This window comes from Entelurus aequoreus, linkage group LG15, assembly GCF_033978785.1.
Source record: "Entelurus aequoreus isolate RoL-2023_Sb linkage group LG15, RoL_Eaeq_v1.1, whole genome shotgun sequence".
NCBI lineage: Eukaryota > Metazoa > Chordata > Actinopteri > Syngnathiformes > Syngnathidae > Entelurus > Entelurus aequoreus.
The window spans coordinates 39,705,073-39,718,872 of record NC_084745.1 but is presented as its reverse complement, the minus strand read 5'-3'; the positions used below and the strand labels follow the sequence as shown (position 1 = coordinate 39,718,872).

The following is a 13,800-nucleotide window of genomic DNA, read 5'->3' as shown; positions in this document are numbered from 1 at the left end:
CTCAGCTACAATTGGGCGGAAGGCGGGGTACACTCTGGACAAGTCGCCACCTCATCGCAGGGCCAGCACAGATAGACGGACAATATTCACACTCGCGTTCACACACGAGGGCCAATTTAGTCTTGCCAATCAACCTATCCGCTGGTGCCTGTCTTTGGAGGTGGGAGGAAGCCAGAGTACCCGCAGGGAGCCCACGCGTCACGGGGAGAACATGCAAACTCCACACAGAAAGATCCCAAGCGCAGGATCGACCCGTGGCACCTTTAAAATCAATTAAAAAACATTTCAAAAATAATTTCTAAAAAAATTTTTGTAAATTGAAATAAAAATTACAACTATTTTTTAATCCAACTTTTTTTATTGGCATTTTCAAATACAGAAAAAAGTGCAAGTCGAAACAGTACAATTTTAAAGTCAGAAAATTCTTCACACCCTTTCCCTTAAAACCCAAAGCCCCACCCACCCTCCCATCCCACTCAGGTCACACCAACAAGGGACATATGGCACAATCATATAACAAGTAAGACGACAAAGACAGACATCCTCACATACACACACACATACGAGGCCAGAGACAGATAAACAGGCTGAAAGTTGAGAAAGGGAGAAAATAAAATTAAAATAATAATAATAAATAAAAGGGAGATTATTCCTCATCTGCGTCTGGGGATAAATCAAGAGAGTTGACATACAGCAAGAAAGGACTCCATGAGCTTTCAAACGCTTGAGCCGAGCCTTTTAGCGAAAACCTAAGTTTTTCTAGTTTTAGATTGTAGAGAACCTCTCTAATCCAACGGCCGTGTGATGGGGGACGAGCCAGCTTCCAATTAAACAAAATCAATCGCCTGGCCAGCAAGGTCGTAAAAGCAACAGCGCGTTTTAATGATACCGGGCATATGTTACCGGGGCATACGCCAAAAATGGCTGATAATGGGTTGGGGGGAAAGTTTTGACCGTATGCTTTCCCGATCGTGTCAAAAATGTCCTCCCAAAAGGAACATAGTTTAGAGCAGGACCAGAACATATGGACATGGTCGGCCGGAGATTGTTTGCATCTATTGCAGGTATTGCTAACAGTGGGGTAGATTTTGGATAGTTTTGAGTTAGTGTAATGAATTTTATGGATTACTTTGCATTGGATGAGACTATGGCGGGCACATATTGAGGAGGAGTGAACCAGTTTCAGGGCAGAGTCCCAGTGTTGGTCGGATATGTTGGTATTAAGATCGCTCTCCCACGAGGCTCTTATCACTGATAGAGAGTTTGGAGCAACTGAACTTAAAGAGGTATATAACACAGAGATACATTTTTTATGATTAGGGCTCAAAGATAACAATGTATCTATAAGAGTTTCCGGAGGACGATTCGGAAAGTATGGGAACTGTTTCTTTACGAAGTCCCTCGCCTGAAAAAAACGAAAAAGGTGGGAGTTCAGCAAATCGTATTTGGAAGAGAGTTCAGTGAAGGATGAGAACACTCCGTCTGCATAGAGGTCTTTCACAGTGGTGATGCCATGATCGTGCCAAGTCATGAATGCGGGGTCAGTACGGGAAGGTTTAAATAATTGGTTTTTAAGTAGCGGGGTCAATATAGATGGGCCCTGAAAACCCAAGTGTTTACGTAGCTGGTTCCATATTTTAATGGAGATCGATACAATGGTGTTTGCGCCTTCAATTTTAAATGGGAAAGGGAGTGATGAGCATAAGCAAGAATGCAATGAGGAGTGTGGGACCGCCGTTTCGAGGGATACCCAGGCCGGGAGGGTCTGAGAGCCTCCATCCATCCAGTATAGGAGTTTCTGTACGTTAGCCGCCCAATAGTATTGTCTAAAATTGGGGAGTGCAAGCCCTCCTTCAGATTTGGGGGATTGTAGGACCGACTTGCGGATTCGGGCCGATCCGGCCACCCATAAAAATTTGGATATTGATTTGTCTAATTTATCGAAAAATGATTTAGTAATAAATATGGGGATATGTTGAAAAAGGTAGAGGAATTTAGGCAGAGTGATCATCTTGATCAGATTGATCCGGCCAGCGAGAGATAGTGGTAAAACAGACCAGCGGGCAAAGTTCTTCTCCATCTTTTCAATTAGAGGTAAAAAATTTGCCCGGAGCATATCAGACATAGCCGGAGTAATAAGGATTCCCAAGTAATGAATCCCGTCATGTGCCCATTTGAATGCCGCTAAAGATTGTGGTAACTGTTTAGCTAAGGAATTAATCGGAAACAGCTCACTTTTTTGGTAGTTAAGTTTGTAGCCCGAGTGTGTGCCAAACCGCTCCAGAATGTCAAATATTACCGGGAGCGAGCTAGCAGGGTCCGAGATGTACAAGAGCAGGTCATCCGCATAAAGCGAGACTTTGTGCAGCGTGTCCGACTGGGTGATACCTTTAAAGCCTGCCTCCGCGCGCAGCCAAAGAGCAAGGGGTTCTATCGCAATAGCAAACAGTAATGGAGACAACGGGCAACCTTGTCTAGTGCCTCTTTTAAGAAAAATTGGGGCGGATAGTGTATTATTTGTACGTACCGAAGCTACTGGGGACGAGTACAAAAGTTTAACCCAGAGAATGAAATCCTCATTAAACCAAACCGACCCATCACTTCAAATAGATATTCCCATTCAACCCTGTCAAAGGCTTTCTCCGCATCGAGGGATACTACCACCTCCGGGGTCGAGGGGTTTGGCGAATGGATAATGTTTAGGAGGCGCCGAGTGTTGTGTGAGGATTGCCGGCCTAGCATAAAACCTGTTTGATCCAACGAGATGATGGAAGGCATCACCCCTTGGAGCCGGAGAGCGAGAACCTTGGATAGAATTTTTAGATCTACATTTAAGAGCGAAATTGGTCTATAGCTGCTGCAAAGCAGGGGGTCTTTTTCTTTTTTTAGGATGAGAGAAATGGTGGCCCTCGATAAGGTTTCTGGGAGGCGATGCTGCAGAAAAGCTTCATTATACATGTCTCTTAGAGCCGGAGCAAGAACACTGGAGAAAGTTTTGTAATATTCTGCACTAAAGCCATCCGGGCCGGGTGACTTATTGCTCTGTAATGATTTGATGGCTTCTGTAATCTCAATGACACTAATGGGCTGGCCCAGGCCCCTCGCAGCCCCACATTCTATCTGGGGGAATGTTTTATCGCTAAACAGTTCATCTGAGGAAGGGGGGCAGTCTGAGGTATATAATGTTGTATAAAATGCAGCAAATGTTTCATTAATCTTAGCTGGATCAGTATGTAGTTCTCCTGTGTTAGAGCGAATAGACGTGATTAGTCTCGAAGATGCTTCCTCCCTGACCCGGTGGGCTAAGAGCCTGCCAGCTTTTTCCCCAGATTCAAAAAATCGTTGTCTGGATTTGAGCAGTTGTAATTTCGCTCTATTGACAGACATAAGGTCAAAGTCAGTTTGTAGGTAAGGCGTTCTTTATATAGTGTCGGGTCTGGGTTTGGAGCGTATTTATCGTCAAGATCCTTAATCTTGCGGAGCAGCTCAGTGATTTAAATGGTCTCTGTCTTATTTAGGTTTGAAACAAAAGATATAAGTTGACCTCTAATATAGGCTTTAGATGCCTCCCATAGTATACCTCTTCCGATTTCTGGTGAGTCGTTCAGATCGAAAAAACACTTAATTTGATCTTGTAGGAAATTCTTATAACGGTCTTCTGCTAATAAGGCTGAGTTGAATCGCCATTGTTTAAGGGGTCTAGGTTGAGTGTCCATATTGATGTCTACTGAGGTAGGGGCATGATCCGAGATTACAATACTATGGTAATTACATGTTTTGGTTTTGGAAAGTAGTCTATTGTCGAGAAGAAAGAAGTCTATCCGAGTGTAAGTGTGATGTACATGGGAGAAATAGGAAAATTGTTTAATTGTAGGGGAGGCATGTCTCCACGGGTCTGTAAGACCTAACTGTTTAGCGAAATTATCAAGTGTTTTAGCTGAATTAGATAAGGGAGCCAGTTTGTTAGATGATCGATCCAGTACAGGATCCTGCACCAGGTTAAAGTCCCCGCCCATAATGATAAAATGGTTTCCAATGTTCGGAAATGATGTAAACAATTTAGTCATATAAGAACTGTCATCCCAGTTGGGTCCATAAACGCTAGCGAGTATGACTGGGGTGCCTTGCAGCTTTCCGGACACAATAATATAACGACCAGCCGGGTCTGCTACAATTTGATTGAGTTCGAACGAAATATTTTTACGAATAAGGATAGCTGTGCCCCTGGCCCTTTCGTTGAATTTTGAATGGAAAATATGGCTGATCCAGCCTCTTTTAAGTCGTGAAATCTCTCTGTTGCGAAGGTGGGTCTCCTGAATGAAAAATATATCTCCTTTGAGGTGTTGCAAATGGGTCAAGACCCTCCCTATTTTAGTGGCGCTCCCCACTCCCCTCACATTCCATGAAACAAATCTAAGTGTATTACTGGCGCTTGTCATACCTCACCATGTCCAACTAGGAGAGCAGAACGGGCTGATGTATACAAGCAGGTCAGGAGGGGGGCTGATGCATGATAACTGGAAACTGCAGAGAGTACTGGTAAGAGGAGGGGATGAAACAGAAGCGTGAGAGGAAGGAATGAGGAGATAAACAAACCCATAAAAACACATACATATAGAAAACACAACAGACTCACACACATACTCGCAGACACAACAACATACAACAATGCCAGGTGGGTTAAACCTGGGAACAATTACAACTATTTTTTAAATAATTTTGCAATACTTTTTCAAATACATTTACAAATTATTTTTGAAATACATTAAAATGTTTAAATCTTTTTTTTTTTTAATTCTGGGGAAGTTTAGAAATAATTGTATTAATAATTTTAAAAATTTGTTTTTATTTTATTTTTTTAAATAGTTTTCAAAAATCATTTAAATGCTTTTTGAAATAAAATAAAAATGAAAATACTGGTCAATAATTTTCAAATACTTTTTGGGAAAAAAGTACAAACCCTTTTAGAAATAATTTCAGAAATATTTTCAAAAATAATTTTTTTTAAATTTGTTGGATATTTAATGCTCACAGACTCAAAACTCTTGTCAACATGAAAAATCATTGCATATTTATACCAGACATGGTAAAAAGAAGTTAATATGAAGTGTAAAAATGTGCACAATGTATGATGAATTGCCTTATATGCTCCTAAAAGGTAGTGTCCTTTGCAGTGGACATTAGTGTTTGTCATAACAGGACAGGGAAATGTGTAAAAGAAAAAAACAAATGTCCACTGCTGAGGATGCTGATAACAAAATAGTTTTTTTTAAATGAAATTGTCTTTTGTGGATGTTGGTATTTTTAAACTTCAGAGGAATATATGTAGTAGAAAATATGTGTGCTTTCAATCTCAGACGTTTATTGATGCTTGTCAATCAACATGGACTTTAGCCATCATAAACCTGAAAGCGTTAGCATGTAGCATAAACTTTTAATCAATTATTTTTCAAAGGTAGCAATACCACTTGTACAGGAAAGGACAGAGCAGGCTGTACTTCCTGAGGGGGCTGCACTCCTTCAACGTCTGTAAAAAACTATTGTGGATGTACTACCAGTCTGTGGTTGCCAGTGTTCTGTACTACATCGTAGTGTGCTGGGGGGGGCAGTATATCTAAGAAGGACAGCTCCAGACTGGAGAAACTGATCAGGCGGGCCGGTTCTACGATCGGAATAAAACTGGCCTCACTGGTGACGGTGGCAGAGAAGAGGACTGTGGAAAAACTAGTGAGCATCCTGGATGATGCCAGTCACCCTCTGCATACCGTTGTCAGTAGCCAGAGGAGCCTGTTCAGTGCTAGACTGCTTCATCCCAAGTGCAGGACTAATAGACTAAAAAACTCCTTTGTCCCACACGCCATTAGACTGTACAACTCCTCTCTGGGAGGGAGGGGGGGTATTAGAATGACGGGGGATGCAAAACAATAACAGTGTAATACGTTTTCATAACATGGTCACTAATGCCTAGTTTCTCTTGTTATATTCTTATTTTACTGTTATATTTGTATTCTCATTGATGCTTTTTGTTTTTATTCTATTGTAATATTTTTCTATTTTGTTTCCATTTATACCCCCATTATTTACTTTTTTAAATTCGATCTCAATTCTGTACACTGCTGCTGGAATTTTAATTTTCCTGAGGGAACTCTCCTGAAGGAATCAATAAAGTACTATCTATCTATCTATCTATCTACTGCTATCGATAATGTCAATACTGATATTAATAATGTTATTGTTACTGCCATCGATACTCGGGTGATGGAGTCATTTCTTTGCTTTGTCACAGGTCGCGAGAACAGTTTTCAGTCGATGGGTTTGAAATTTGTCAACTTCACAAATCCTTGGAGTCCAAAAGACACTATTGTCCAATCCAAACTCCACTGGATGGAACACAAGACGGAACGTTCTGCTGCCTTCCGCTTTGGCAAAAAGTTCCCTCGTTACGTGCTCTTCTCTAACCCAAAGCAGAAAAACAAGTGGGGTCATGAGAAAGGTTATCGTATTCAGATGAATTCGCATGCTGACAGCGTGCTGCCAAAAGGCTGGCGAGAAGAAAATGGCATCACGTGGTCCAGGTGATATTGACATATTTTTCAAAAAAGATACGTAACTTATTGTATGTTGTACGATAAAGACACGTTTTCTTGTCTGCAGATATCCTCTGGCTGTGACGCGTCATAAAGATAACGAGCCTACCAGCAGCAGTATTTATAACCAGAATGATCCTTGGAAACCTGTGGTCAACTTTGAAGACTTCATTCGCAACAATGAAGATATCGTAAACCAGGTGACGCTAATACCTCCGCCAGGAAGCCATGTTAGTCTGTCAGTCTGTAGGTAGTTAGTTAGCAAGGCTTTTTGTGGCCCTAAACAAGACTGTGTGGCCCAATTTCAGTCTTTAATATGACTTATTTATAATCACTATTAGACTCCTGAAGTACCCCAACCTAAACCTAACACCACCACCCCACATTAACACCACATGCACTAAAAACTAATTATTGGTTGAAGTAGCTTTTTAAAAAACATGTAAAAATCTTATTTATGTTTTTGACTTTTTAAAGATGTGATTATCCTATCTAGATGATGATTGGAAACCGGTTCTATCTTGCATGTATAAACTTCAAATCACCCATCTTCATATTCAATGTTCTACGCAGCTGCCAGTTTTCCCAACGTGATAACCAGTAAGCACAGTAGATGATGCACTCCATGAACATAAACAACAATATGTACATGTTAATGTCTTTGTTTCATTTTGTTTTGTTTTTGTTTCATCAAAAATAATTTCTATTAACCACTTGGCCTTTTTAGAGAGACTAAAGAGTAAATAATAATCTGAAGAATATTTTTGAAAATACATTTTGAAATAGTTTTTTAATAAGATTAGAAATTGTTTTTAAATTCTTGTAGTAATATTTTTTCCAATTAATTAAAAAAAAAAAATTCAATTAATTTTAAAATATTTTTTTAAATTAAATTATGAATTTTTTAGAAATTGTTTATTAAACAAATATTTTAAAATAAGTTTAAAAATTGTTTTCGACATATTTTTTTTTAAATACTTAAAAAAAATAGTACAAATACTTTTCGAAATTATTTATGAAATATTTTTTCAATAATTTTAGAAAACATTTTTGAAAACGTTTTTGATATCATTTATGGCAAAGGGGCTAAAAAATACCTAAAGTATTCTTAAACCCCCATAAATTGTGTATTGTTGTATTACAAATAAATTATGTTTTGTTTTTTGCTTTTACAAAAAGGTGATGCTGAATTTAATATAAAGTTAAAATTGAGTTTTAATTAATATACATACCATTTTCCCTTGGATAGGGTTTTTAAATTTTATTTATGCTTTTTTTTATTATTTGGGCTTCCACTTGGGGTTAAGCCTCCCCTGTTATTAAAAATATATTGATGCCAATGTTTTGAACTTTAATCAAGGGTTCTTGAATGCACCAAGGTTATGTAATATGTGATGCAAAAGTGAAACTTAAAGGGGAACTGCACTTTTTTGGTAATTTTGCCCATCATTCACAATCATTATGTAAGAGAAGAACACATGTTTTTCTTTCTTAATGCATTCAGAATAATAAATAAATGCAATCAAAAGAAAAAAAATATATATATTCTGAGTTTCTCAGATAGACCTGATACACATGGAATGACAATATTTTTGCGTATATCACCTTTTTCCTCCTCATCCTCTCTGTTCTTGTTCTTTCCAGAACTGGATGCACTTTTCGCAAACAACCAGCTGGATTTTGAAAGGCTTTCCTCAAATGCTCTTTGGGCTGTGGGCTGGAGGGAACTTTATCAACTCTGTGTTGTGGCATTCTGATAACGCAGAGGGTGTTAATCGTTTTGCAATGCACTCTGCTAAAAATAATGGAAAGTGTCAGTCTAAACAGGAACTGACGCTGTGGTCAAAGTTTGCATTGCCACAAAACACATTTTAAGATATTCAACACTCTACTGCCATCCAGCGGCCAATGTGGATAGTGCAACCCCTCAATTTGTCACGTTTCATGTGTCAGGCAAACGATGAATTGGGCCATATGAATCCCCTCCCTACTGTAGGTAGCGTTACACATTTCTAATTTGACTCAAACAACCTTATTGTTGAACTTATTTTAACTTTGGCGGCCAGTGTGCATATCTCAAAAATGAAACTTTAATGTGGAATTTAAAAGTGATGCTACATAAAATCCAAGCATATAGAAAACTAATAAATTAGGTGACCACGCCACATTGGGAATTGCACCCAAGGTAATGGTTGTTAATGTGAACAAAAGATTGTTATTAAAGGTATAAAAAATACTTGGACTCTACTAAATGTTTCCTATATGTCACTTATGGACCTAAAGAGCTCAAGTCCAGCACAAAGTTGTATAGAATACACATTAAAAATGTTGTTAACCTTGGTTGCTGTGGTTAAAAAGTACATTCGGTCATGTGACTAAAGGACTAAACTATGATGTTCCCTAAGAAGAATTCATGGTCTTTAAAGTCAATGCTGACATGTTTGTACTTTTAAGGAGACAAATGAAGATGTTTTGTGTGCTGATGACAAATCAATAAGTAAACTTTGCTCTCCTGTGACTAGGATCTGGTTGCCTGGGTAACGGTGGGCTTCCTGCATGTGCCTCATTCAGAGGACGTCCCCAACACGGCTACGCCTGGCAACGCCGTAGGGTTCTTCCTTCGACCCTTCAACTTCTTTGACGAAGACCCCTCAGTGGCATCCAGGAGCACAGTCATCGTCAGACCAGGAAAGGACGGAAGACCCGATGTCCAACGGTGGACACCAGAGGTCAAAGGTCTTTGTGTGACCAACCAGCCATTCTTTTTCAACGGCTCTCATACAGAAGTGTAGGAGTATTTTTATGATTTAAACTTTGGAAGTGGCAAACTGCTCAGATTCAAACATTTGTTTTCCTAAGATCGTCTTCCTTATTTTCTTCTTTTTTTAACTCCGATAAAAGAAATAGAACACAAATGTCCACTGCAGAGGACATTGATCTCAGGAGGATATTAAATACTTGTTTAATATGGCTATTTTAAATCAATGAAATGGGTCAATGCCTGCACAAATCCCATATAGAAGCTTTATAATCAAACAACCAGGCATGCTGCAAAATACAACCAATAATAACATGTGGACTTTGCACTGTTGAGATTAATACACAAATTAGTGTGTACATTACAATAAAGACAAACTGGCGCTGTTAAATTAACATTTTAATGTAATTCATTATCATATAACTTTATTAACATAAGTATAAATATTAAATAAATATATTAAGTCAGGGGCCCGCCAATTTTTTTACACCAAGGGTTGTTCAATAAAAAGTCAAAGCATGCAGGAACCGTTTTTATATTTTTTTTGGAAAATAAATAAATAAATGGAAATATATATTTAAAGACAAAACTTGTTGCAATTTCCGCTTTTTCTTATGCCATTACGCCTTTTTGCTGTGTTTTCCTATGTTGTTATTGGAGTTTCTTTCTTTGTACGATATACTTTGTAAACCTAAAACAGACGTCTTCACAGAGGGTGTCTGCAGCCATGAAATTTATGGTAGGTTTTTTAAAATATATTTTTTAATATTCCCCCCGCAATTTTTCCACAAATGTAAATGTATTTAAATACACATGAACATTGAGCCAACATACTGTCATTCATGTACAGTAGTTAAATTGGAAAAAATAACAAAACATTAATAATTATATTATATTCATGTTGTCAGTTAGCGATTAGTGCTCTAGTTGTCAGCTAACGATTAGCGCTCTAGTTGTCAGTCAGTTTGCGATTAACACCCTAGTTCTCAGCTAGTGGTTTGGCATGTTAGTTGCCGGCTAGCAATTAGCGTGTTAGTTGTGAGCTAATGATTAGCACTCTAGTTGCCAGCTAGCGATCAGCGCTGTAGTTCTCAGCTAGCGATCAGCGCGCTAGTTGTCAGCTAGTGATTAGCGTTTTAGCTGTCAGGTAGCAATTAGTGCTCTAGTTATCAGCTAACTATTAGCGCTCTAGTTGTCAGCCTCCAATCAGCGTGCTAGTTGTCAGCTAGCGATTAGCGCTGTAGTTGCAAGCTAACGATTTGCACTCAAGTTGTCAGCTAACAAATAGCACTTAAGTTATCAGCTCGCAAGCAGCGCACAAGTTGTCAACTAGTGATTATCGTGTTAGCTGTCAGCTAGCAATTAGTGCTCTAGTTACTAGCTAACTATTAGCGCTCTAGTTGTCAGTTAGCGATTAGTGCTTAAGTTGTCAGCTAGCAATTAGCGCACTATTTTCCAGGTAGTGAATCGCGCCTTAGTTGTCAGGTAGCGATTAACGCCATAGTTGTCCGCTAGCGATTTGGCGCCTTAGTTGCCAGCTAGAGATTAGAGGTTGTCAGCTAGCGATCAGCGTGCAAGTTGTCAACTAGCCATTAATGCTCTAGTTACCAGCTATTAGCGCTCTTTGTCAGCTACCAATCAGCGTGCTAGCTGTCAGCTAGCGATTAGTGCTCTAGTTGCCAGCTACCAATCAGCGCGTAAGTTGTCAGCTAGCGGTCTGCTGTGTTTGTTACCAGCTAGCGATTAGGGCTCTAGTTGTCGCCTAGCGATAAACGCCTTACTTATCAGCTAGCAATTTGACGTTTTAATTGCCAGTTAGTAATAAGCGTGCTCGTTGTCAGCTAGTGATTAGTGCTCTAGTGATCAGCACACCAGTTGTCAGGTAGCGATTAGCGCTCGAGTTGCCATCATTTCATACAAAATATATACGTAGTGTTCCCTCTCCCTCTCTCCATCAGTTTGGGGGTACTACTCAGTGGCCTAGTGGTTAGAGTGTCCGCCCTGAGATCAGTAGGTTGTGAGTTCAAACCCCGGCCGAGTCATACCAAAGACTATAAAAATGGGACCCACTACCTCCCTGCTTGGCACTCAGTATCAAGGGTTGGAATTGGGGGTTAAATCACCAAAATGGTTCCAGGGCGCAGCCTCCGCTGCTGCCCACTGCTCCCCTCACCTCCCAGGGGGTGAACAAGGGGATGGGTCAAATGCAGAGGACAAATTTCACCACACCTAGTGTGTGTGAGACAATCATTGGTACTTTAACTTTACTTTAACTTGGCCTGGAAAACATTGAAGACCCCTGACCTAAAGTGTCTATATAGTCACTTCTTTCTTCATTCTTCAATCAAACATTATAAAAAAAACATGATATAGATCAGTACCGGTACCGGTCCGTCAATCGATTGGTACAGGGCCGCACAAGAAATAAAAAAAATCTTAATTTTTTTAATTTTTTATTAAATCAACATAAAAAACACAAGATACACTTACAATTAGTGCACCAACCCAAAAATCCTCCCTCCCCCATAGGGATACAGTCTGTAAGCACACATGATTGTTTTTTTTTATGACAAAAAAATTAATAAAATAAAAAAATACCCCCCCAATTTTTAAGCGTTGACCTGTCCGCACTTACAAAAAGGTTGGGGACCACTGATATACAAACCCTGTTTCCCTGTTTGTGTTGGATGTAAATATAAACGAAATACAATGATCTGCAAATCATTTTCAACCCATATTCAGTTGAATATGCTACAAAGACAACATATTTAATGTTCAAACTGATAAACTTTTTTTTTTGTTGCAAATAATCATTAACGTTAGAATTTGAGGCCAGCAACACGTGAAAAAGAAGTTGGGAAAGGTGGCAATAAATACTGATAAAGTTGAGGAATGCTCATCAAACACTTATTTGGAACATCCCACAGGTGAACAGGCAAATTTGGAACAGGTGGGTGCCATGATTGGGTATAAAAGTAGATTCCATGAAATGCTCAGTCATTCACAAAAAAGGATGGGGCGAGGGTCACCACTTTGTCAACAAATGCGTGAGCAAATTGTTGAACAGTTTAAGAAAAACCTTTCTCACCCAGCTATTGCAAGGAATTTAGGGATTTCACCATCTACGGTCCGTAATATCATCAAAGGGTTCAGAGAATCTGGAGAAATCACTGCACGTAAGCAGCTAAGCCCGTGACCTTCGATCCCTCAGGCTGTACTGCATCAACAAGCGACATCAGTGTGTAAAGGATATCACCACATGGGCTCAGGAACACTTCAGAAACCCACTGTCAGTAACTACAGTTGGTCGCTACATCTGTAAGTGCAAGTTAAAACTCTCCTATGCAAGGCGAAAACCGTTTATCAACAACACCCAGAAACGCTGTCGGCTTCGCTGGGCCTGAGCTCATCTAAGATGGACTGATACGAAGTGGAAAAGTGTTCTGTGGTCTGACAAGTCCACATTTCAGATTGTTTTTGGAAACTGTGGACGTCGTGTCCTCCGGACCAAAGAGGAAAAGAACCATCCGGATTGTTATAGGCGCAAAATTGAAAAGCCAGCATTTGTGATGGTATGGGGGTGTATTAGTGCCCAAGACACGGGTAATTTACACATCTGTGAAGGCGCCATTAATGCTGAAAGGTACATACAGGTTTTGGAGCAACATATGTTGCCATCCAAGCAACGTTACCATGGACGCCCCTGCTTATTTCAGCAAAACAATGCCAAGCCACGTGTTACATCAACGTGGCTTCATAGTAAAAGAGTGCGGGTACTAGACTGGCCTGCCTGTAGTCCAGACCTGTCTCCCATTGAAAATGTGTGGCGCATTATGAAGCCTAAAATACCACAACGGAGACCCCCGGACTGTTGAACAACTTAAGCTGTACATCAAGCAAGAATGGGAAAGAATTCCACCTGAGAAGCTTAAAAAATGTGTCTCCTCAGTTCCCAAACGTTTACTGAGTGTTGTTAAAAGGAAAGGCCATGTAACACAGTGGTGAACATGCCCTTTCCCAACTACTTTGGCACGTGTTGCAGCCATGAAATTCTAAGTTAATTATTATTTGCAAAAAAAAAATAAAGTTTATGAGTTTGAACGTCAAATATCTTGTCTTTGTAGTGCATTCAATTGAATATGGGTTGAAAAGGATTTGCAAATCATTGTATTCCGTTTATATTTGCATCTAACACAATTTCCCAACTCCTATTGAAACGGGGTTTGTAGATTACATATGAACATTTCATTGTGCGAGGTGTGATTAATCAGATTTAAATGTTGAACAGTTCAACTAAATAAATATGTAAACATAAGACGCTATGTTAGCAACCATCAGTAGTCTGCCTCACAGCCTGCAGGTTTACTTGTGTAGGCTCACTCCAGCTTCAATAACATGCTAAAGCGTCCATAGGTGTGACTTTTTGTTTCCTGTCACTAATTTGCCGCCTTTAAC

The 13,800-nt window shown here is 39.5% G+C and overlaps 1 protein-coding gene across 5 annotated transcripts in view; it reads left to right on the top strand.

The window, feature by feature from the left end:
• aoc1 (amine oxidase copper containing 1) overlaps window positions 1-12,709 on the top strand; it is a 51,637-nt gene extending 38,928 nt beyond the window's left edge. For all 5 annotated transcript variants that reach the window (XM_062021534.1, XM_062021535.1, XM_062021536.1 and 2 more), the window contains 3 exons: window positions 6,287-6,575; window positions 6,655-6,787; window positions 9,110-12,709. In XM_062021534.1, coding sequence (XP_061877518.1) covers window positions 6,287-6,575; window positions 6,655-6,787; window positions 9,110-9,379 — 692 coding nt within the window. In that variant the 3' untranslated portion in view covers window positions 9,380-12,709. The remainder of the gene's footprint in view (window positions 1-6,286; window positions 6,576-6,654; window positions 6,788-9,109) is intronic.
• Window positions 12,710-13,800: the final 1,091 nt, after the last annotated feature.